Here is a 26,373-nt window from a genome sequence, read left to right as displayed (position 1 = left end):
TGCAAACAGGATTCAATGACTATGAGATCATTCTGTTGAATTTTTAAAAATACTAATTTTATGTTTCTTCAAATTTTCCCTCGCATAATGTTACGTAACTGATGTAGTCAGATGAGGACTTGCAACACTTTTTTTTAAAAAAGGAAGGAATTAATTAAATATCTGTAACACAAATCTTGACACAAATATATTGTCAAAAAATGTTATGCACCAATTATTTTTGCAGCTTCATAAAAATATGTTTCTGAACAGAAAAAATACATATTGTCAGATTCATAAATACTGAGGACATTCCCCTAATGTACCCGTTTCTTGACTAAAGGGAAAAGCTGGAAGTTAAATATACTTCATCATACAATACACATGAACTCAATCACAATATAGTAATTGCAAGGTACAATATAGTATCATAATACAAAAAACAACTAATGCTGCCAAAGATTTTTAAAAATTTACATAAAAGGAATCACAGACATTTTTGTAATAACAAAAAAATGTCACTTCCTCTAATCCCTCAAGGGATTATCTTTTTGTAACTCTAAAACCTATTTTTATATATTTACAAAAGCACTTCACAACCCTTCTGGTGTCTGTGCTGCCTCCAGATCAAGTGTAATGATAGACACGATAGTTAACCTATCACATGTCTCTGCACAAGTCATGATACAGGGATTTGCTGCAAGGTACAGGACTGCAGGCAAGAGATCCAAAATGGAGGGTCTGGCCAAGATCCTGAGATGAACAAATCCAACAATTTATATATGAATTTTCTAACTTAAAGTAGTGAACATACATTCAAATTTAAGATTTATTTTCTGTTGTTAGCAGAGGAAATATACTTAGTGACATAATGGTTTAAAATACCATTAAATGGCTATAATTTAAAGGCTTATAGTGTGATTGCCTCCTCCCTCCCCCCGACTCAGCGTCATGCTTCGCAACTATTAAGTGCTTCAAGACTATGAACAGCACTAGATAAATGTTGTTGCATAATTGTTTCAAATTGATATTTTTCTTGAATCTCCTGAAATAGACTCCTCAATGTGTATATGTTGCTTGCAACTAGCTCTCATCGTTGTAATCTCAAGCATTCCGGTAGGCTACCCCGCATGAAGAGTGCTATATAAATGTAAGTTGTTGTCAATGTTGCAATAGTATTTAAGCCTCTGTTGTGCTTGGAAAAATTCACATACACATTAGAATCAATTATAAATTATAGCATGCAGTCACCAAATGTGAATTCACTTTGCCTGCACAGTTTCCAAGTCCCATTATATGGGCTATAGGTGGAGTACTGTTCAGCTGATTCCCACTGACACAGAATCCCAAGTATCACATTAAAGCACTCATTACAAACTACAAGGAAGGTATATGCAACAATAGCTTACATTTTGATAACACTTTTTATGTCAGGAAGCCTGAAGCTGTGTGGGGGTGGGGCAGGGGGTGAAAGTGACTTGAAGCACAGCTGAAAAGATTTGTCTTAAGGATGTTTTTTAAGGTGGGATTGGAGAGGGCAAAGCAGAGGGACTGTGGTCTGAAGTTCCAGAGCGCGGGGGAGCATGGCTGAAAGCTTGCAGACAGTAGAAATAACTAAAGCCAATGTTTGCTTAGCAGAAGGAGCGACCTAGCAGTAGGATTGCAGGTCACAGAGATAGTGTGGGGCAACTTTCAGTTTGCTCAAACATCATGAGATAGCATGTACATAATTCATAAAAAAAATTCACAAATTATATTGGCAGTCCAATCCCCAATTGTTTACCATCTGCATAATCTAGCCAGTGCGAGTTCGGCAGCATAATTGTCACTTGAATTGGCAGGTTTGGTAAATAATGGCTTAAAAAGTAAATCAGAATAATATAATATTAGTAACAACATTTCCCCATTTATTCGATACTACCTACTGTTGCTCGCATAAACACAAATATATAGAACCGTGTTTTTGTAAGTATCAAAAAAGGCACAAATTTCCTCTGATGAGAATCAGTAAGACATCTTTATATAATCTGAACTAATGGACTGGTAAACAGAGCATTGATTATAGTATCAGCTTTCGAAATAAAAAGATTACATGGACATTTCATTTGACACATCTGAAAAATCCTTGAAAAACACATTTTACAGCAGGAGGTAACCAAATTCTCAGATAAACTTGACAAGGTGATATGGTAATACTTCAAGTATATTATATAATATAATAAGGCATCATAATAAGGCATTGTCATTGGTCAATAAAGTTAGATGCCACTTTATAGCAAATTGGCAAAAAAAGACTGACCAGCATTTATAATGATGTGTTACTGTTAATTAATGCATCACAGATTGCAATTTTCTCAGTATTCTCTGACAAGTGCCAGTCTGCAATAATCTCAGAGCCAGCCCATACCAAATATCTCTTTAGATTGAGTTACCTGACAGACTACCTAATTTTTTTTAAAAAACTATTCCCAGTTTAAGAAAATGCTCCAACCGTCATTCCTGAAAACCAAGAAAGGACAACTCTCAATAAAAACGGTTGTTGCTCCAGTAGCATTTGGAAACAAGACAAAATTGCTGGGATATTTCATCTGATATGCTTGCAACTATGGCATCAGCAACCATAAACAAACCTCTTATGGACAGAATAACCAGCTTGCAGATTTGAGGCTTGTTGGAATATAAATGCTGTTATTACTACTAATCCCCCAAATCATGCTTTGCTAAGCAGTTTCTCCTAAAATCAATGCATACCAACAGGAAGCTCTGAAGGTCGCCTTGCCATATCTGGCTCTTCATTTAACTCAACTGATCTCATTCAAACAGAGTACTGAGGGGGAGTTGATGTCAGAAGAAAGAAAAGCTGAGAATCAAGATTTCTTCACCCAGGTGTGAGTTGCTGGAAAGCATTTTTGCTTGGATACAATGAAAGATCGTGGCTATGAAGACGAAAGACATCCAAAATCATTCAATTCCTAAAGGCTGAAAGGGCATCAAGGGGTCCTGGCAAAAAATGGATTGTACAATACATCTGTAGACAGAATAGAGGAATCAGACCTCTACTATTAGGATAGCCTATTGCTGAACAAGAGGACTGATGTCAAGGTGTTTGCTAAATTTCGAGTCGGTACGAAAGCTGTATGACACCATATCTACATAATAATTGTTTAAGCCGAGGGATTCATGAGACTTAGCCAAATTGCAAAGCATATTTTTTTAGGGATTTTAGGAATTACTAATTAGTTATGATATCAGGTAGATATCAGCCTGGCTCAGTTGGTAGCACTCAGAATTTTGTTGGTTCGAGCCCCAAGTTGGGATGTTGAGCTCATGTTCTATTCTGACACTCCAGTGTAGTACTGGGAGAGCCCTGAAAGGTCATAGGTATGATCCTTTGGGTGAGGTGTTAAAGTTATAGGGGCACTTTCTCAAAAAGAGAAGGGAGTTTCTCCCAGTGTCATGGCCAACAATCCTCCAGATAGCACTGGTTATTCATTTCATTGCTGTTTGGGGGATATTTCTGTGTGCAAATAGGCTGCCATGTTCACCGATAAACACACAGTAAATCTTTGACAAAGTGATAATGGCACTTTATCAAATGCAAGGATTATTATTACTACATCTTAAAATTGCAGCTGCTAGTAAAGGCTGGAACCCAAAGATGAGAATGAGGGGTTGAACCAATCAAGACTGCCCCACGTAATGCAAAAAGGAGTCAACCATGGCAAACAGTGTTGCTGACTACGCAAAAGTGAAAATGGACCAACTTTTCAGAAGTTCAAAATGCTAAAACTACTGCATACCTATTTACTCTATCTAACTGCAACAAGCTAGCGATTGACATTAGTTGTTAGCAAAAAAAAACATTCTGTTGCATATAGGCAGTAGGCCAAGCTTTGGTCAAAACAGGATATTGTTCACAATGGCAGTTTATTAGTGAATGGAGATAACCTGAGCAAAATTACGACAGAATGGCACAACATTTCTTAAACAGGAATTTTCCTCAGTAACATTTGCCCAACAAATATCAATTTGTCCTTATGTATAAAAGTTGAAGAATTGAGTAATTTGAGATTCTTGATAAGAAACAGTAACAGAAAAATTGGGAAACAAGTTAATATTTTTGGAAGACTATTTTATGTGGCAGTTGCTTTGCTCCAATTTAATACATTTCTTAATATTCTACTGAATATACACCACAACAAACACAGAAAGGGTCTCAAATTATTTAAGAATAGCAAATGCCATTGCAAAGTCACAATCATTTTGAAAACTGACAATTTTACAAAGTGATTCTAAGCAAAATTACTATTTGAAGACAAGCTACTGTATAAAGTATACCAGTGGGGGGAAAAGCACAACTGGCATAGTGGGTTGAATTACTTCCTTCTTTGCTGTAATCTTTATACATTTTATATAACTGTCTTAAAACATTACTTTGCAATACATAAAAAGTATTGACATGTATGACAACAAACAAAAAAAGCCTCCTAATACTCATAGTTCAAGATATTCAGTTCTCAACTAACAATCAAAACATTATAAAAACAAAAGGCCACTCAATCCACAGTTCATCAATCAACTCATCACACCCGCTCCTTCCTGTCTGCATACAATTTCCCTATCATGGACGTCTTGCTCCTCTACCCTGTAGATTTAAGTTACAAGGTCTGTCCATTGCTGAAATGCCTTTTCATTCAGCAGACTTTTATCACAACTCTCATCATTAAAGCTGAATGAAATACAATGTGTTAGAATAGGTGTTTCATGTCAAGGCATGAAAAGCTAGATTCATTTTGGATTCAACATTTTTATGAACTCCTCTATATACAACCTTCGTAAATACAATTCACAATTACATTTGTATTGCGCCTTTCACTTCGGGAGTATGTCCAAGGTGCTAGACAATCAGGAATTTGGACCCGAGCAAGGCGGTTGGGATCAGGGAGGATGGGGGACAGGGAGTATAGCTGATGGCACGGTCAAAGAGGAGGGTCTTGAGAACAAAGAACAAACGTGAAGATATTGATCTAAATGTCTAAACTCTGATCCTGAATATATAATAAAAAATCAGATGGCCTAAGTTGTTTAGCGTTGAGTAACAAAACTGTAATTTAAACAAGGGATTCAGACAGACATTATCAAACACATTTTAAAATCTAATTTATAATAATGCAAAGATGGAAACTAATATGCTGCTCCTTCTCAATTAATTTCGCTTCCAAACATTGATCTCTGTTGGCCAATTTTTCAACATCCCTTTTGATCCTTAATTGTCTTTTAAGCAAGGGACTAAATGGTGTCCCATCCCAGCATATTTAAAGCTCAAAAACTTCTACTCTCTTGTTCTCTATCCTTTACCCTAACCCTTACCCCTTCACCTACAAAATAGTCATTCCACTCTACAATGTATTCTGTGAAGCACTTTGAGACATCTCAACAACGCGATGAGGCACTATATTAAATGCAAGGATTATTATTACCAACTTCATAGCTGACTAGGAGAGATACACTGTCTGAGCAGTTATTTGATAGTCACTGCAGAATAAGTCAATTGATATTACTTCCAAAACAGTATAATGTCAAACTGACATCCATAATCTTTCTCATTTTTGGAAAGACGCTCAATCTCCACACAAAACCCATAGGAAGAGGGGATTACCCGAGTCTTCTTTTTAAAGAATTGTATTTTAGTAAAATTTGTAGCAATGTGATACATGAGGCCTTTTCTGGCACTCACTTTTGGCTCTCCACCAGGAATAACAGCAGCAAAATTACATTTGAATAGTGCCTTTCAAGACGGGAGGACATGTTAAGGTGCTGGACAATCAGTTTTTCGGACACAAGCTGGGGGTCCGGATCTGGGAGGGTGAAGAGCAGGTGGGAAAGGAAGGTGACCAAAGCTACAGTCGAAGAGGAGGGTTTTTAAGACAGGTATTGAAGGAGACGAGGGGGTGAGGCGGAGGGACTGTGGGCTGGAGTTCCAGAGGGTGGGGGTAGAGTGGCAGAAGGCCTGCCTGCCAATGGTGGGGCGGGTAAGACAGGAGATGTGAAGCAGGCCGGAGCCCGCTGAGTGGAGGGAGCAGATGGGTTGGTACGGGGTTAGAAGGTCTGGAGGCCTTTGAAGGTGAGGACCAGGATCTTGAACTGTATCCTCTGTGTGATGGGAAGCCAGTGGAGTCGGGCGAGGATGGGGTGATCGGGTTGCGGAGCCTTGTGCGGGAGAGGACACAGGCTGCAGAATTCTGGATGATCTGCAGCCTATGGAGAGAAGAGTTGGGGAAGCCGACAAGGAAGTTTGCGTAGTCGAGCCTGGATGTTATGAATGCATGTAAGGCAGAGTTCCTTAGAATAAAGTCTAGAGATCAAGTTCAAAGGGTGATATCTCATGGTAGACTGGAGCAAAGCAGCCTGAATTACTTGTGCCACCAACGTGAAAAACCAACAGTGGTCAACAATTTACGCATAATATTTTAATAATTGCTTTGAATATAGCCTCCAGAGGAACTTGTTCTCAATAACTGGAAACCATCACACCTGGTAACATTCTAATGAACCCATACTACCCCATTTAATTGCTTTTAGATCATTCATTCAATGAGGTCCTACCATCAAAACATGCAAATAGCTAGTCCTTGCTGAGACAAGTAGTAAGATACCTTTACTAAAATAAGTAAGCTTCAAAGGTATCTGGTAATAACTGACTCAGAAATAGATGCACATCCCATTTAAAAACATCACGAAGAATGAACAATACACGTTCTTGAACTGAAATACCTAGGATAGTACCTCATCGTAATCTTCTTTAAGCAAAGCTTGCAGGAAGATGAGCTTGCAGCACGATGTTTGGAAAAAAACATACTTATCATCAGCACTTCAGTTATCAGCTTTATAATGTAGCCAAGAAATTGATCTCCAGATGCCATAGTTTAGAATATACATCCTTCAAATAAGAGTAATTTCAATTAACTGGATCCTGCCTATGCTGAAATACAGCCACTAAAACATTTTAAGTCTCCAGTAGGTCTTAAACTCTCAGATCCACTGAATTCACCTTCCAGGTGGAAGTGGCAAAGTCCAGTGACAATCCAATTAGAACGTTAGTGTTCAGTATCCAACACAAGCAAAATAGCCTGAACAAACAGGCGTACAAAGAGCCCAAGGATACTTAGATTAATTATCATCATTCACTTGAATCTCACTTGAATTGTAGGGTATTATACTTGGATTGTGGCTATCAGAAGAGAGATTATTCAATTCTCTTTCTGGAAATGTGTACCTCAAGGATATGTTAGATGTCAAACAGATTGTTTTAAAAAAACTGACCACAATTCTCAGATATCGCAGAAATGCTTAATCCCACAGAGGACTCTGGTCTGAGATTGGTAAATGTTGTTAAAATAATGTTTAAAACTACAAAGAGTAAATTTGCTAGCCCAGATCATCAGTGTACACAGGTGAAGCTGCAACACAGAACCCTTTGGAAGATGATTCATTTTATAGAACCATAGAAATCTTGGTCCCCTCCTCTTCAATATCTATATGCTCCCTCTTTGTGACATTCTCCGCAGACATGTGGTCAACTTCCACATGTATGCATGCGGATGACACCCAACTCTACCACTATGCCTCCACCCTTGTCTCCAGGACCACTGTTGTCCTGACAGAATGTCCGTCAGACATCAAGTTCTGGATGAGAACTTTCTTCAGTTGAACGTCAACAAAACCGAGGCTCTCCTGATTGGCTCCCGTCGGCATCTCCTCACCTCAGGCACTGACAACATCGCCATCCATGGTTGCACACTCCACCTCACTAAGCCAGTCCAGAACCTTGGCATCATGTTTGACCCTCAACTATCCTTTTTACTCCACATCCGTACCATGACCTGCTCTGCCTTCCCCCACTTCCGCAACATCGCCCAGCTCCACCACTGTCTCACACCGCAGGCCGCTGAAACCCTCACATATATTCTCTTACATCGAGACTTGACTATGCAAACTCCTTGCTCGTCGGCCTCTCCAACTCTTCCCTCCATAGGCTGCAAATCATCCAGAACTCTGGTGCGGGAGAGGACATGGCTGCAGACTCTGTGACCCTATCAGTCTCATCCTCACTGGCTTCCCATCACACAGAGGATACAGTTCAAGATCCCGGCCCTCACCTTGAGAGCCCTCCATGGTCTTGCTCCCCACTACCTCTGCGACCTCCTAACCCCCTACCATCTTGCCTGCTCCCTCCACTCAGCGGACTCTGGCCTGCTTCATGTCCCCCACCTCGCCCACACTCACCCTCTGAACTCCATTCCGCAGGCTCTCCACCACATCCCCTCCCTTGCCTCCTTCAAGACCCATCTCAAGACCCTCCTCTTCAACCATGCTTTCGATCACCCTACTTCACCCCCTGTCCTCTACCCGCCCCAATCCCGACCACCAGCACGGTCCGAAACTCAGTGTCCAACGCCTTGGGACGTCCTCCCGACATGAAACCCTATACAAATATAATTTTGTTTTTGTTACAGCATAGGAGAAAGCCATCGTACTTGTGCTGGAATTCTAGAGTTACCTATTTAGTCCCATTCTCCAGCCTTTTCTCCATATCCTTTAATATTTCTCAGATACATTTGTTTAATATAGCTTGGCACCATTATATTGCAGCATCTGTGTCCACATACTCAAACCCTCAGATAAAAAAGTGTGACTAGCCGCTTTCCAGGTTACCACTGACAGTAATTCCTGCACGTTGTAGACCGTATTAACTATAGCCATAATATGTTCATAATTCTGAAACTAAATTATGCTGAGAGAATTTGGTTTAGCAATGGTGTAATTTTTATTATCTTTTAATGCTGATTGGGTTATATACGGATATTCAGAGCCTATGAAATCCCAATCACAGAATTCATCCAGATTTTTTGGAAAACATTTTGAAGCATCAACTCAATATAAATTACAAGACAGCTACATCGTAACTAGCTTACGTGTCCTCCGGACTTGTGATTACCAAAAATGCAATACACTTCTAACTTGGACTGTCCCCAGTGGTTGCAAATGTACAGGCTAGTCCATGCCAGAAGTTATGTCAGCAGCAATCTGACAAAACAGAGACAGAATCAACAGCCATTATCTACATGGACCATTAGTAAGGAAATATATTAGCTTTCCTGTAGGGAGAGGGGGGGGGGGGGGAAATCAGTGAATTGTATGTATAACGTTACTCCATGGAATATTATTTACTGAATTATGTTTACTTCCTAGAAATGTTTATGGGACATTCCTGTTGAGATGTAGCAACATAGCATTTATTTACTCGCCGTGTAAAATCTTCAATAGGTTTTAAACCAATTAGGCCCTACCTAAAATGTAAGTCATTACATTATTAACAGAAAGAACATTTCTTCACCAAAGCTGATATAACACATATCTGAAATTTAATTTGTAATGTTCTAAATAATTATCTCATTGTTTGGTTATTTTCGATAGCCCTCCCCTTTCCTTTGGATCCACTTTTTTAAAAAAAAGTCACCTTTCAAATCACATTAGTTGTCATGCAACAAATATAGTTCATGAATTCATGGATACAAACCACCTGAAGTATGCAAATGACAATCTTACACACTGGTGATGGTAAATGTGTAAAGTGACAGGTGAGAAATAACAGAAGACCACTTTCAATGAGATGAAACTTCATGCGTTTGTCATCAAATACAGAAAAGGTTTATTTAATAAGCAGTCAGGCTTATTCGTGTTACATGACTATCCTAAAAATGGGTCACTATCATTTGAAGATGAATCATTACTCTGACGTCCACAGAAATGTTTAGATCACAAGAAGAATCAACTAACAACTTTAAACATTCTGAGGTGTAAATTAGGATGCAGCAGAAAGAACTACACTATGTAGCTATAAAGGCCACAAAGAAAATCAATAACCAGAGAAAGTTATTTGCACATATTCCTACAAAGAAATGAAACTGACTCAATATCCTCCTCTGAGACTGCTGAATTAGGTAAATAATATTTCCAATCATAAATACATACACAATATAAAACGTTTTTGATATACATTGGTATAATCACAATGTTTCATTAAGACTGTATCTACAATGAAGAGAATAGATACACTATAATTACAGCACATATCAACATCTCTTATCAAGAGAAACGACCCTTCAAATAACAGTTTTCAAGTCCAGATTAGTGACCGTGCAACAAACCAACATCTTCTTTGAGATCTGACAATGCAAGCCAACGGATTTCATGCAGAACACTTGGTATCAGATCAACCTTAATAGATAGATTCTAGCCCTTCTACAGTTCACCTCAAATCCAAAGTACACAAATGGAAAATGCAGCAGTGCAATGTCACTAACTGTAACCTGGGAAATATCAAAATAGATGGTGACACTATACGTATGTATACTATTATAAATTTGTCGTGGTCCACTTAGCAAAGCAAGCTTTTTTTTAATATAAATCAACCTGCGTGGCACACTGGTAAGAAATTAGCAGGCCTTTCAGCAGTGTGGGATATAAGTATTTAGAGCTGCTTTCAATAAATGAAAGCCATCTGACAGGATGTGGAGTCAGCATTGAGTTCCATTGTGCGGTGCTAAGCTGATGTGATCCCCAAACCCTGAGTGTCAATCTATAAAGTGATCTTAAATTCCAAGTACTGTCCTGTGGAGTGCTGAACAGTTAAGCAGCTAGTTCCAAATACCTGTGAAAAGAACAAAATGTATGTAGTATTTATTTACAACAAAGTGCACAACTAACATTGCCATTTTATTTAATAATCAGAAAATAGTTTGCACATTTTTCTAAAGCAGTAAAATATTATCTTATTGCAAAATTGTAGAGAAATACTTAATTTTGAAGTTTACATATTTACACAAAGATGAGGAAAGCAACATGTGAACATGTGACAGTACAAATTTATTTGGTGCAAGCACAATATATTTACTTACCTTAATTAACAGCTGATTTGATTAACCAGCTTTTGTGTCCATTTTTTTCTCTTTCATGCCAGTCCTCCATCCTAATTTCACATACAATTTGTAAATTTTCAGCAGATTGACTCCAAGATGATTTTTGTTAACTTCTGAAAGATTCCTCCACGTGATTCCTTTTTCTTCAGTTAATCCTTAGGGTCCTGCTTTCATGCAGATATTCATAAAGAAAGTGACTAGCACTGTGCTACATTTTTATGTTTTTTTATGAAAGATTAACATTGCCGTAGTATTTAATGAAGACACTATGGAAATGCTACAGAAAGTAAGCTTTCATAACGAGACAATCAGCACCAGCCAGTGATGTTGCACAATAGTATGAATGGCTCAGAGATGAAGTTTGTTAACTTCTGGAAAATACCTCCACATGTGAATCCTTTTTCTTCAGTTAATCCTTAGAGTCCTGCTTTCATGCAGATATTCATATTGAAAGTGACCAGCACTGTGCGACATTTGTATGTTTTTTCATAAAAATTAACATTACCGTAATATTCACCGAAGAGACTATGGAAATGCTACAGAAAGTAAGATTTCATTACGAGATAATCAGCACCAGCCAGTGATGTTGCAATAACGTATTCAACATTTGATGATGTATTATGATATATAAACATGGCATAAATATTCATTGTGCCTAAAAAAATCTGTTTAGCATATAAGTATCTATAGCACTGAATTTTACTCCAGTTAAAGCATAGGCTGTGTAATAGTTTCGTGTCAGAATATATACAATTACTTACATAGACTGGATCAGTCCACTAATGATTGGTTCAGCTGATGTGTTTTGTCCACAGGCAGAATGAGTTTACTGTTGATTTAAACTCAAATTTGAAAATGTAACTTTGCATTGAAGCTGCTTAAATCTGCTGCTAAATTGGTGTGAAAACTACCGAGACTCAGGAAACAGCCCATTCAGCTTAATACTGATATTATGCACATATACATTTCCATAAAATTATAATATCCTTAGGTCTCCAGATAGAAAAAAAGACAGTGAGAAACTATCATTTATGTGAATTTAGAGGAGTAAAAAAAATGAATAAGTCTTACTTCCATTCCTCTTTTAATAAAAGGTATTTGAGTGCCACTGTCGAGGTCTTCGTTGATTATTAATCGTCTGGCCCACTGTCCAGCTCGGACAACCCCACTACCATGAATCAAAACCATCAATTTTTCAGGGTTAGTTAATGCATCTTCACTCATAAAGATGAAGTTCTTTGGTTCATCGTCTGTAGCATCCACCTGAGATTAAAAACAAGCAGAAGAAATTAAAGTAAAAATTTATACCTTTGTGACATAATGGCAAATAAAAGCTTGTTTTGGTCAACTGGGTGTCTAACATAAGTGGAAACACAAAATAAAACAGGAATATATTTAATAATAGACTGTACACATTCAAAATTAAAACTTGCATAAGTCTTATCTTTATAAATCGTACAATCACCTAAGTCGTACACCCACCTGAGTCCCATTCAGTTTCTTATCAAAAATACTTAAGATTTTGTTGCACTCGTCATATTAATCATCTCCTAACTCGTAACGCCACTCTCCATCCTCCATTACTCTCACACTTACTGGCTGCATTCAATCGTGGAAAATGACCATCCTGACCCTTCTCCACACTTACTGGCTGGCTGCAAAGAATGGCGGAAAACGTAGTCTTGATCTGTCGACCCATGCACAGAAAAACTTAATTTCCCGCGATTCACTGCTTCCTGGTAAGTGCACAGGCGGTGAGGGGTGAACAGTGCACTGAATTGTGGAAAATGTAATCTTGACCCGTCACAGGCTACAGTGATGAACTACGTGGAATTCATATTAAACGTTTTGGTCCCGACTGATACAACTTGTGTGTGGTACTGTATAACTAATAGATGTATCAGATAATAAAGAATTGCCCCCAATTAATTTGATTTTTAACTGGAATAAAACATATTATAATTTAAATTTCATTGTTTCACAGATGTCTTTGAAAGCGTTTCCAATTCTTGATACCAAAAATGTTACAGTGAGTCACTCGTCGACACAACATTTGAATAATCTATGGTACAGTTATTTCAAAAAGACGGTCAAGACCAAAAGGCTTAGTATGAGTGAGCCAAACAACAATGGAAACAAAACAATGACCTGATGGGACCCTTTCTACAGCTCTAATGAACAGTAAAGTCTTTACTTAGCAGAGCAGCAATTCTCCACATTGTAGACCTACCCAACTTTACTGCGAGAATTACGTTTTCAGGGAGTAAACGGGAAACACTGGCTCTTCTATTTGTTTCTCTTACAAATACATCCAATAAGGCAGTTATACTCATTTAAACCCTGTTCAATGTAATCCCTTAATAGTTTGCATGTATTAAGGCGACAGTAACATTTTGTAGTCACAACTGGTAGTAAAACGAGAAAATTAATTTTTCTTCATGATACAAACTGCCTGGACATTTTGTACTTTGGCGGTAAATTGTTGTCCAAAAGAATCTGCTTTTGCATGCTTTCTCTTCAGCATAAATCACAGAATAGGCATTGCATACATCAGCTTTGACTCTTCATGAGAGCAGAAATACATAAAGCATTTGACTAAAGATTGGTTTGTGGCCTATCACTGGCCTATTTAGATAGATCCCTACCTAGTTAGATAAGGATATGCAGGAAATACATTTTCTGACTTTTAGCAACTTCCTCTGTTATGAACAATCTTAAAATTCGGTGATAGAATTTGTGCCTTTCAGGCCTGATAGGCTATGGCTCTCTAAAGTTCACAGATACTGAAGAACCTTGGCTTATCCAGGCAGCTACCAATTCTGTAGTTGTGTCCCATAAGTAAATTGCAAAGCAGAGCTTCCATTCTCCAAAAATAACTGAAGCATTTTGAGGCCACCAGAATATATATTACAAGATACACTTACCGGGAGATAAACCTTTTTCAAATTACATTCTTTTTCTAAAAGTTCATAAACATGTTGGGTGATAATCTGCAAAATACAAAATATTGGCATTATTATTTACAATATCAATAGTCTGCAATTAAATTATTATACAAGACAAAAAATGGATATAAATATTATATAGTATCTACAGCAATCAGTCTGCATTTGATTAAAATTGGCCTAAAATGTAACAAATGCAAACCCTGATATTTTCTTGTTAGGTTATACACAATAAATGTGTTATGGTAATTAATTCCACCCTAGAAAGACATTGACTTGGCAGTACGTGTATGAAAATCCATTAACTGGGCAAGTGTTAAGTATTATTATATTGTCAAAGGTATCAATTTAATGTTAATGGGGAATTAAAATCTAGAAAACAGTAACATTTCCAAGGTAAAATACGCTGTGCCTTCGTATAGTGTTTATCTGAGGGGAAATCTTATCTTTTGACAGGAGCAGGTCCACCAATTGGTAAGGCAAGGCTAATGCCTTTTACGTGAAAATGACCCATTGCAATCCTGACATCTGTGAAAGAGGCACTAACAATCAGCTCATTGAAATGCTGTGGAGAAAATACCACCAAAACGAAACACACCAAAAGTCTGTGCTTCAATCATCTGATTACAACAACAACTGGCATTTATATAGCACCCTTCACGCTGAATAGCGTCCCAGAGTGCTTGACAGTGGCGGACTCTGACACCAAGAATTCAAACAGCTAATTTTTTTCCCTTGTAGGGCTGGTGAGAAAGAATACAACGACAACAAAAAAATTACATTTATATAGCACCTTTCACGTCGGGAGGACATCTCAAGGCGCTGGACAGTCAGAATTTCGGACCTGAGCTGGGATTTGGGATGGGGGAGGGTGGTGGACAATGGGGGAAGCATGGTGATCAAAAGCATTGAATAGGAGGATCTTGAGATGGGTCTTAGGGGGGCAAGGGAGGGACGAGGCGGAGCGATTGTGGGATCGAGTTGCAGAGGGAGGGGCAGAGTGGCAGAAGGCCCACCCGCCAATAGTGGGCCGAGCGAGGCGGGAGGACGTGAAGGAGGCCGGAGCCCACTGAGCGGAGGGAGCGAGCAGGATGGTAGGGGTTCAGGAGGTCGCAGTAGTAGTGGGGAGCAAGATCATGGAGGGCTTTGAAGATGAGGACCAGAATTTTGAACTGTATCCTCTGTGTGATGGAAGCCAGTGGAGTCGGATGAGGATGGGGGTGATAGGGCCACAGAGCCAAGAGGGCACGTGCTGCACAGTTCTGGATTATCTGCAGCCTACAGCGGGAGGAGTTGGGGAGGCCGTTAAGCAAGGAATTTGCAAAGTCAAGCCGCGATGTAACAAAAGTGGGTAAGAGGGTTTCAGCGGCTTGGGTGTGAGACAGTGGTGGAGCCGGGCGATGTTGTGGAGGTGTGGAAGGTAGAGCGGGTCATGGCACAGATGTGGGGTAGAAAGGATAGTTGAGGGTCAAACAAGACCCCAAGGTTCTGGATTGGCTTAGTAAGGTGGAGTGTGCAACCATGGATGGTGAGCTGTCAGCACTTGAGGTGAGGAGGCGCTGACGGGAGCCAATCAGGAGAGCCTCAGTCTTGTTGACGTTCACCTCAAGAAGGTTAGCTCTCATCCAGGGCTTGATGTCTGACAGACATTCTGTCAGGACAGCAGTGGTCCTGGAGTCAAGGGTGGAGGCAGAGAGATAGGAGTTGGGTGTCATCCGCATACATGTGGAAGTTGACTCCATGTCTGTGGGCGATGTCACAAAGTGGGAGCACATAGATATTGAAGAGGAGGGGACTAAGGACAGAGCCCTGAGGAACGCCGCATGAGACGGTGCAGGGCTAGAGGAGAAACCGCTTGTGGAGATGAAGTGGAGATGGTGTGAGTGGTATGAACTGAACCAGTCAAGGACAGACCTGTGAGAGGAGATGGTGGATGAGGGTAGAGTCGTCGACGGTGTCGAAGGCAGCAGAGATCAAGGAGGCAGAGGGAGCCCTGGTAGCAGATGGACAGAATGTCATTTGTCACTTTGACCAGGGCTGGTTCTGTGCTGTCGTCGGGGTTCATGAAGGGAGTGGCGGGAGAGGAAGGAGCAAAGCTAGGTAGCAACAACTCATTCCAGGACCTTGGAGAGGAAAGGAAGGTTGGAGCTGTGGCGGTAGGTTGAGAGTAGAGGGTCCTGGGAAGGATTTTTTAAGGATAGGAATGATGATGGCAGAATGGGGTGGGAACAGTACCAGAGGACAGGGAGAGGTTTATGATGTCTGTGAGTAGAGGGGCAAGGAGGTGGAGCTGGGAGGTAAGGAGAAGGGTAGGGATGGGGTCGAGGGAGCAGGTGGTTGGTTTCCTGCGGGTCATTGTGGTGGTGAGAGAGGTGTGGGAAACAGATTTGAAGGTGTGGAGGGATGGGTAGAGGGCGGGGTGGGAGGGGGTGATGGGGAGGGCGTAGCAGACGGATTGGAAGAGGCAGTTGAGTGGATCCCCACAACTTTGGATTCGAGGAAGTCCAGCATCGCCTCGCAGTTGGGATTTGAAATAAGGATGGGTGAGGTGTGAGAGTAAGCGGAGGAGCCAGTTGGTGATGGAGAAGAGGAGCCTGGGGTTATCCTTTGCCTCCAAGATTGTCTTGGAGTAGAACGACGATTTAGTGGCAGCGAGGACGAGCTGTAAGATTTGATCAGGTCCAGCCAGATCTGCCGATGGACCATTAAATTTGATTTAAGCCAGGTGTGTTCAGCAGCACGCACCTGTGCTTTAAGAAAGCGGAGGAATAATTGGGTGTCATAAGAATAACAACCCAAATTAAAATGGCTGTTCCTGTCCTGTCACAAAGAATACATTTTGATTGAAAAACAGCTCAATAGGAAATGTACTATATAAAAAACTAGAATATTTTATTTATTATTATATTTATTATTATTTATTATTATTATAATAAACTATTATATTTATTATTATAAACCCATAGCAAAAATTGTGCAAACATCACAAAAATCTGAGGACATAAAGTGCATCTAATGCAGGAAACCCCCATGTTGACTGCACTCACTGGCAAGCTCTGACCCCAAATCACCCAATAGTAAAGTAAATGTCAATAGTAAATGTCATGGTTAACATGACATACATGGCCATGCAAACTTTTTCAGGGATGTCAAGTAATTTTCCCAATACTTGGGCCCTTTACATTGTGATTTTCACATTCAATTGCTCCTTCAACCTATTTTCTTCAAATTAAAAAATACAATTTTATTTTAAGGCAAATAAAAATATTAGGCAAGAGTCTTTTTACTGGGAAATTTTTGATTTCTTATACTTAATTTCCCTGTCAACTCATTTGAGATTTCATGTACAAACATCAAGTTAAACAGAGAAATGTACAGAAGCAGGTTTTGGTATGCCATCTTTTTGGGGCTATCCCAGTTATACATATTGTTATTAAATGAGCAAACGTAGCCGTATCATACAAAAAGTTGTTTATATTCAAGACAAAACTCACAACACACTAAAATGGTATCTTACCATTTTGACTGTTTATACAAAACAGAAAAAATACACGCGTTCCATTGCAATGTAATTAGTGAAACTGATTCAATGGCTAAATAGCCAATTGATATTGAGAACACAATAAGGTCCTGTGTACACAAAATAAAAGCATTTGGCTTGTGGTAAGAGGAGGAAGTTTTATTTGTATTGCCTTAATAATTTACAGGGTTCCTCAACAATGTTCAGTTATTATCTGTTTGAATCTGAATATTATGAATCTGTCAGTTGCACTCTTGCCTCAGAAGGTTGTGGGTACAAATTCAGATTGGAGGTTGACATCATAATCTCGGCAAACACGCCAATGCAGTGCTATTGAACGCTGCACTGTCATAAGGACCACCCTTCACATGAAACGTTAAAACCAAGCTCCATTCCATCAGTTGAGATGAATGTTAAAGATCCCACATCTCTATTCAAAGGGAGAAGAGCTTATACCTATTGTGTAAGGTAAACCAGAAGCTCAGTTAGCTTTTTAATTTACCTTGGCTTTTTAGAAGGGTTTTAGAAAGATGCTGCAAACCTTTGTTGATCAAACCCTTTCAGTTCCTAACTCTATTGTAGTGATACTATGGTTACGGCTCCACTGAACCTCCTTCCCGTGTTCCAAATATACTAAGCTACTTTTTTCCTGAAATCAAAGCCACACAAAACTCCTACCCTTGCGGCTGACACATTTGCTACAAATGTACAGTAACTACTCATTACAGAAACCTCTGTGCAGCACTTTGAGATGTTTCAGTGAAATTAAACACTATATTATACGCAAGGATTATTATTATTACTCTGATGCTTCCTTTCCCAAAACCTCAAAAGTCTAGAACTCATCTCATTCATTCCTTCCACAAAACCCAAATTTGCCATAATTATAGCTTTACTTTTTATTATTACTCCCACTCTTTTGCTTTTATTATTAATAATTCTTGCATTTACATAGGATATAATAGTCTGCAGTGTGTATTTTGTAAGTGAATGTCTTGATTAAAATGTTGCATCTCAGTTTCTTCATTTAAAAATGCTTGCTATACTATACAAAATATTGAACTTTAAGCTACACTGGCAATAACACTTATAAATGAATCAGACTTAAACCATTCCATGTTCAATGAAGTCATCATTAAAATTTTCCACACTCTTTTTCATGATTTCCTTGCAAACCCCAAAGTGTTTAATAACTGTCCAAAATTATTAATATGGTTAAAAAAATTACATTTGTATAGCATCTCTCATGTCAGGAGGACGTCCCAAGGCGCTGGATAGTCAGGGATCTGCACCCGAGCTGGTGGTTGGAATCAGGAGGGGTGGAGGGGGGGAGCTAAGAGGGTGACCATTGGAGTGTAAAAAATAATAGATCTCATCTAATACAATCCTAGTTGCAATATCAGCTTCAAGGGAATTGTTTACATTCTGTAAACAGTGAATGCAAATTATAAATTGCAAGCAATCAGTAGATGCAAGATGTGCTTACCCCCAGAGCATTCTGTTAGGAATGCACGTACAATATAAATTTTCCCTTTAGGCAAAATTATGTGGCTCAGAACCATTGACAACTTTATTGTTCTGTCAACAATTTGGTTATTACCTTATTGATTTCTGGCAGCAACATAACATGTTGTTTGATACTACATCTTTACAAGACTTAAGCAGGTGGTTGGAATACTTCTGTCTGATTTGTAACAAGCATCATTTTATTATTCATCTACTGTAGATCCATGCTCAGCCTCTAAGTTCACATTCAGCACCAATACAAGACATTTTACTGCATTTTTTTGTCATTACATATCTTATTACTTGCTCTGAACAAGGATTCTGTCTCTTAGAATAAGTGTCAAAGGATTAAAAAGCTAAAAGAGATCTAGCTCTTGTGTTGCCCTTTGTACACATGGGAGAAGTAGGAACTGTAAAGGGCTTCAAAAGGGAACTAAACGAGTTCCTTGAAATTAAAGGGTATATGTTTTTAGATAACGGAAAGATGTGGCCAACGCAGTGCTGGCCAACCTTTTTGGTCGGTCAACAAAATAAACTTTGTTGATTGAATATTTCTTGGCTATGTTATTTATCCCCTCCTTTCCAGCCTCCACCCACAATTCCTTCCACATCTTCATTGACTCCGTCTCTCCCACTTCTCTAACCGCCATCATTTCCCAAATTAAACTAACCCTTGACTCTACTCCTCTTCTGACATCCCAGGTCCAAGTCCATGCCCCTCCTAACAGACACAGTCAACATTCTGTCTACAGGCACAGTGGCTACCCCCTTTAAAACAGCTGTCATCACACCGCACCCTAAAAAAAATTCCCTTGACACATCTCTGTTCCTTAACTACTGCTCCATTTCCAACCTCCCTTTCCAAGGATCTGGAACAAGTCATTGCTTCTCAGATTCGCTCTTTCCTCTCCTGGCACTCCATGCATGAACTCCTCCATTCTGGTTTCAGTGCTACTCATAGTCCAGACTTCCCTACTGAAAGTCACTGATGACATTCTGTCCATCTGTGACCAGGGCTATCTCTGCCTCCTCAAGCTCATTGATCTCTCCACCACCTTTCCTCTCAGCTTCTCCGTTACAGTTCTGTTTTCACTCTTACTTTTCCCATCGTCTCCACTTCACATCTGCTAATGGCTTCTCCTTCAACCCCCGACCTATCCTGTGTGACATTCTTATGGGCACTATCCTTGGTCCTCTCATCTTTAATATTTACATGCTTCACTCGGTGATGTCATCCACGGGCTGGGGTTAACTTACAAATATATGCAGATGATACCCAACTCTCTCTCCCCCCTCAATTCCAGGGCCACTGCTGTCCTTACCTTACCTGCTAAAACCTTACCAACCTGCCCGCTCCCTCCCCTGGCACTGGCCTGTTTCATGTCCTGCGGCCTGCTCACCTCACTGTAAGCATTCAAGCTTTCAGCCTCTCTGCCTCCACCTTCTGGAACTCTATTCCAGAGTCAACTATCTTTGCCTCAACCATTTTCTTGCCTCCTTCAAGGTCTGTTTCAAGACCTTGCTCTTTGATCGTGCCTTTGACCACCTTCCCATCTCCCTTACCCCTACCCTTCTTGAATCCAACTCCCAGTTCGGGTGCAAACCCTTAATTCTCCAGCACCTTGAGACATCCTCCCAACAGTAAAGGCACTACATAAATGCAATTTGTTTGGTATTGTTGTTATTGACCCTCTTTTCACAAGCGAGAGACCTGGATTCAATTCCTGGCCAGGCGAAACATTGGGCAAGTTTCCTTACTCCACATGGCTCTGTTTACCTAGCAGAAAATAGGAACCTGGTTGTTAGTCAATTGGTGGATCGCTTTTCCGGGGGTAATAACTCCTTCAAAAAAAAAAAAAAATTGATCACTTCAATCCACGACTGATTGTGGGATGCAGCTATGCGCAATTGGCTGCCGCATTTCACCCTCAAAATGTAGTCAATTCACTTTACAGTATATCCTGTGAAGCACTTTGAGATGCCTCGAAGACGTGATAAGGAGCTATATCAAATGCAAGGATTGTTAGTATTATTATTATAAGATGCTGGTTTACTTACAGCATAGGTATCCCATGGACCAACGCTAAACCCATACTATGAGTGAACCAGCAAAGTACAGTAAGCCAGTCTTTTGGGATTGACTTACCACTTCCTGCACTAAAAGATGCTACCTCCCAAGCAGTCATGTCATTGTTGATATATCATTTCCTACATTCTGATAGAAGTGACATCAGATGTGCTTCTTGTGCATAATGTGCATTAAGTGATGCCAGTGATGCTTTCTGCACATCACACACAGAGACATGGGGGAGCTTCCTATGTCACTTCCTAACAAACCAGAAGATGGTCATTTTTTCACAATTTGTTTTAACACAGCGATCTAAGTTCATAAATTAAGACCACTGCGTTGCATCACAGTAATTTACTGGGTTCAATCATCAATATTTAGATCTTAAGTATGGAATATTTCAAAATATATTATTTTCCAAAATGTCAACATATAAACAAGAGTCATTATACCCTATGTCAAAGTACCATTTTGAAGTGTAAAAGACAACAGACTTGTGGCTGCATTTTCCTACTTTACTGCAGTCTGACCTGGTTTCCATAGTTGCATGGCCCACAGGAAGAGATAGGTGCCATTCACAATAACAGACACAGAGCGTGAAACAGGATTATGGAACCAGAATTTAAGGATGTGCTTCTCCAATGTACATTTTTAATTGGAAAAAACTCTACCACATGATGAATAATTCTCATTGAAACCTCATAGGTTTCAGCAAAGCAGTTTGCAATCATGGGACTGAACTGTTGCCCTAATACCCGATTCTTGGGGTACAAGATTTTTAAATTTTTTTTTGCTAATACATTCATTGCTATAGTGCATTCAACCGAAAGATAGAATTCTAGAAAACAATCCACAACTGGCATTTTAACAATAAGGCTATACACTGTATGACGAAAATAAAACAGTCTTCAGAAGATTGGCAGCACCCAGGTTTCTGTATAAAGCACATAATCTTCCAATTTGAGAAGAGTATTCTGTAAATTGAGAGAATTTTAACACTTTTACAAAGGATTTGGGATTTAGTTTAAAGATTTTGTAATAACACCATCAATATTTTAATCATTATTATATTTTACTACCTTTGGAATCATTCTGTTGCAATCCAGGTCTCTAAATAACTGTAAAGACCTTATTACAATTGGAATGGTCCATTCTACTATAGCCTATTCAGATCATATTTTTGATGTTGTTAATGAAATTCCACTTTTTTGGAATAAAAAGTTCACGTGGACTATTACCCAGAAAATGTACAAAACATCCAAGATATCCTGTTTTTAAAAACACAAGAAAAGTAAATTACAGTTAAGGGAGTTACAATCAATGTTATTTTCATGAACTAGTTGTATACTCACTACTGCAGATTCAAAAAGTAAATATATAACTGAAGTATCAAATTAAAAGAAGAAACTTGGCATGTCAGATTCAAGAAATCTGCTTTCCAGGCCCAATGAAAGCGACTAGTTCCCATCTGTGTGCCATCTGTACCTTTCTAGACCTCTGACAATGATATCACACTAACTCATCAGTCAAGAATCAATGTCAAAGTATACTTCCCAGACCACAGATGTATTGCTCAAGCATTAAATTTTTGGGGGACAGAAGTTGATATTTTGGCCAGAATAAAACCACTATTCTTTAATTTGAAAATGTGTCTATTGTGAGTTTCCGGCTTGACATGATTGAGTTTCAATAATCCTATATATTTTTTTGTTTACACAAATAGGTTGATTAGAGGTCCTAAGCAAAATCCTTTGAGGGCAATGAACAAAGGTCCACTGTACAAAGCTTCCTACAAATCTAAACCATGAGTTTATACCACAGGAGATATTATTTTTAAAGAGGTGATTGAGGCAAATTATTGAGCACAGGGAGGGTTACATCTGATCATACTATGCCTGATGAAGACACTTAGTAAATGTAAATTTACGCAGAAAGTGATAAGCATGTATTACAAGCAGCAAAACAATATTCAGGTGTATAATCTGTATAATTCAGGTGTAAGATTTTATGAAACTTATATGGTAGATACAATATTTTTACCACATACGTTTCATAAAATATCCTCCATCAATGCACCTAAGATGGGGGTGGGAGCCGAAGGGGTGGGAAAGATGACCAAAAGCATGATCAAGAGGAAGGCATTGAAGTGGATCTTGAAGGAAGCGAGAGAAGTGGTGCGTCGAAAGGACTCAGGAATTGAGTTCCACAGAGTGGGGGTACATATGCTGAGAGCCTAACCAACAATGGTAGGGGGTGTGATGCTGGCTTGTGCCTGCTGAGCAGAGGGAGACTGGGTTTGTACGTTTTGAAGAGGTCACAGAAGTTGGGTAAGGCAAGATCATGGTGGGATTTAAAGATTAGGGTGAGGATCTTGAACTGGATCCGCTAGAGGATGGGAAAACCAATGTAGCTATCTCATTGGAGAGATAGGCTCGTGGAGTCTTGTGCAGGAAAGGACACAAGCTGCAGAATTCTGGGTAGTCTTCATCTTGTGAAGGGAAGAAGCAGGTAGTTCAGCAAGAAGAGTCTCACTGTAATTTAGCGTGGCGTGGTGAAAGCATGGATTAGGGATGCAATGAGAAGAGAGGTAGTGGCGGAGACGGTTAATGTTACGGAGCTGTAAGAAAGCTGAGCGGGTCAGAACACAAACGTGGATTTTAAAGAGCAGTTGAGAGTCAAACAATACATCAAGGCTATGCAAAGGCTCCAAAAGGTTGTGTGCACATACAAATAGTTTTATGCTCTCAACAACTGTGGTGAGAAGGCACTGATGGGAACCAAGCAGGAGAGCCTCCATCTTGTCAGCGTTCAACTGAAGAAAATTAGAGCTCATCTAGAACTTGCAATCGGTAAAGAAACACTTTACAGTATATTCTGTGAAGCGCTTTGAGATGAATCAAAGGCGGTATATCAAATGCAAGGATTGTTTATTTTATTATAAAGCAGTGGTCCTTGAATTAAAGGTGGAATGAGAGAGATAGAGTTGGGTGTCATCGACATACTTGTGAAAGTTAACCCCATGCCAACAGGTAAACATCACCAAGCAGGAGTACGTAGATATTGAAAGGTAGAGGCACAAGGATAGAGCCCTGAGAACTGAGGAAAAACTAACCCTGGAAATACAAAGTACTGGGTGGCTGCTGCATACTCACCTTCAGTATGTTTTTTAAGGGTCAGGAGGATCTAGGCTAGTTTGTAAACTGAACTAAACCACGAATCCTAGTTAAACTAAATGGAGGCAAGACAGGATGCACATATCTTCCTGATTTTGTAACATCAACAAAGCATCCCTGGTGAGGAGTCTTGAAATGGTCGATCACCAAAATATTCAGAAGATTTCAAAGGCAATAATAATATCACTAAAAATTAGTGATAGAGAAGCAAGACTTTCTTGTACAAAAAGAGAACCCCTTAAACTCTTTCTTCTTTAAGCAAAAGACAAATCCATAAGAGAAGCTTCAAAGGGAGCTCTGCAGTTTGTACATTTATGGTTCTGGAAAGTCTGCCAAGTGAAAAATAGAAAGGTGGCATTCTGCAAAATCGGATGTGATGACATTCAGACACACAAGATTTCTGACTTGCCACTTGACAGATTCTGCCTGTTGCTGCTTGTAAGCATTTTTTCCCTTTACTGCCATGCCTAAATATTTACACATACCTTCACATTTGTCACCAGCTGTGCTTCTAAATTATTTTTAATACATTTCAACAACGGTTAGTCAAGCTATAAAGCATGCACAGGACATTTCACTATTTTTTAAGTAAGCTGTCAGAATGTTGTCATATGTTTATAGACCCTGATAATCCATTACATTTTTCAAATTGAAGACTGCAGCATTTGAGACTGAAGGGATATACACCAAGCAACAGATTTAAAATATAGATATTATAGCAATATGCATACCACAGAAACTAAATACAATATTCCAGAATTAATGAACTGAATTAGTGAATAAAATACTAAATTATTCTAGCAGGAATCTTTGTTTAAAAATGGTGTTGAATCACTATTGTTAAATGAATGGAAATTATCAAGTTGAGTTATTTTCTATCTACCCGATTCATAAATTTCTAAAAATAATAAAGGTCCTTCCGGGTTTTACAGTGTAATGACATAGATAATACTGGATTTCAGACAGAATGCAGGGTCAACAAAAACTTTATTTGGGTCAGCGTGGCTCAATTAGGAGCATTCTCATCTTGGAGTCAGAAGGTTGTGAGTTTAAGGCAACACTGGTACTTTTTCGAGCTCACTCCAATTCACCACTCTGAAGTGATAAGGTGCTAAATTTAATGTAAGGTTTTTTTTATACATATAACCTTTCCTCAAGAAATACTGAATATGTAATTTATCTTCCTACTGCCAAGTTCTTTCGAGAACTGCATACAACAACAACACAATTGCATTTACAGAGCGCCTTTCATGTTGGGAGGACGTCCCAAGGCGCTGGACAGTTGGGTCGGGACCCGAGCAGGGGGGGAATGGTCAGGGTGAGGGGAGGGAAGGGAGGGAGCGAGGAGGGGGTAGAGAGTCAAGAGGGGAGCTGAAGGCACGGTCGAAGAGAAAGGTCTTGAGACCGGCCTTGAAGGAGGAAAGGGAGGAGGCGGCGAAGGCACTGGGGGATGGAGTTCCAGAACCTAGGGGCTGGGAGGCTGAAGGCACGACCACCGATGGTAGGGGGGTTAGGGCGGGGGATGTGGAGCAGACCGGAGCCAGAGGAACGGAGGGTACGGGAGGTAAGTAGGGGGATAGTAGGTTGGAGAGGTAGGAGGGAGCAAGGCCGTGAATGGCCTTGTAGGTGAGGGTGAGGATCTTGAATTCGACAGTGATTTGGTCACATGGTTTCTCAGATAGGTTAAATAAGTTATATCATCAGCAAAGGAAAACTATTCAACATAATTCTTGATGAGATCAATGAGGTCACTGACAAAAATGATGCACAGAATTGTTAAGGTCACAGACCTTTGCTTAGGTCTTGCAATAATACAATGTCCTATTTGTTGTGCATTTGTGCCAATGAACAGCTCACCAAACATGCTGGAAGAGACGAGTTTTTCAATGAGGTAGGAATGCAAAAATCGGTCTTAACAATCTGACAAGCATTAAAAAAATTACTCCTTCAATTCTGCATCATAGGATTAAGGGTAATATTTATCAACTACAGTAATTTGCTCTGAAACCAAGATCATGGCCTGAGATCAGATTGTTATAATTGAGATATTGCAAAAGTTTAGTATAGGTTCCATGAGCTTGGAATAATATGAAATTTTTTTCTGTACATAGGATTGTTTAGTATTCTGTGGTCTTGATACCACATATACTAAAATGGAAACTTCTCAAATGCAGCAAATCACAAGGGAATAGTGGCTACC

General features: G+C 39.4%; 1 protein-coding gene across 1 annotated transcript in view; it reads right to left on the bottom strand.

Annotated features, from left to right (window-relative positions):
* fam172a (family with sequence similarity 172 member A) overlaps window positions 1–26,373 on the bottom strand; it is a 269,588-nt gene that overhangs the window by 228,230 nt on the left and 14,985 nt on the right. The window contains 2 exon segments of the mRNA XM_007893065.2: window positions 12,033–12,224; window positions 13,886–13,951. Coding sequence (XP_007891256.2) covers window positions 12,033–12,224; window positions 13,886–13,951 — 258 coding nt within the window.

Source organism: Callorhinchus milii, unplaced genomic scaffold (genome assembly GCF_018977255.1).
Source record: "Callorhinchus milii isolate IMCB2004 unplaced genomic scaffold, IMCB_Cmil_1.0 Scaffold1, whole genome shotgun sequence".
NCBI lineage: Eukaryota > Metazoa > Chordata > Chondrichthyes > Chimaeriformes > Callorhinchidae > Callorhinchus > Callorhinchus milii.
Note: the sequence above shows the minus strand (reverse complement) of the source record. Positions and strands in the feature narration are given on the sequence as shown.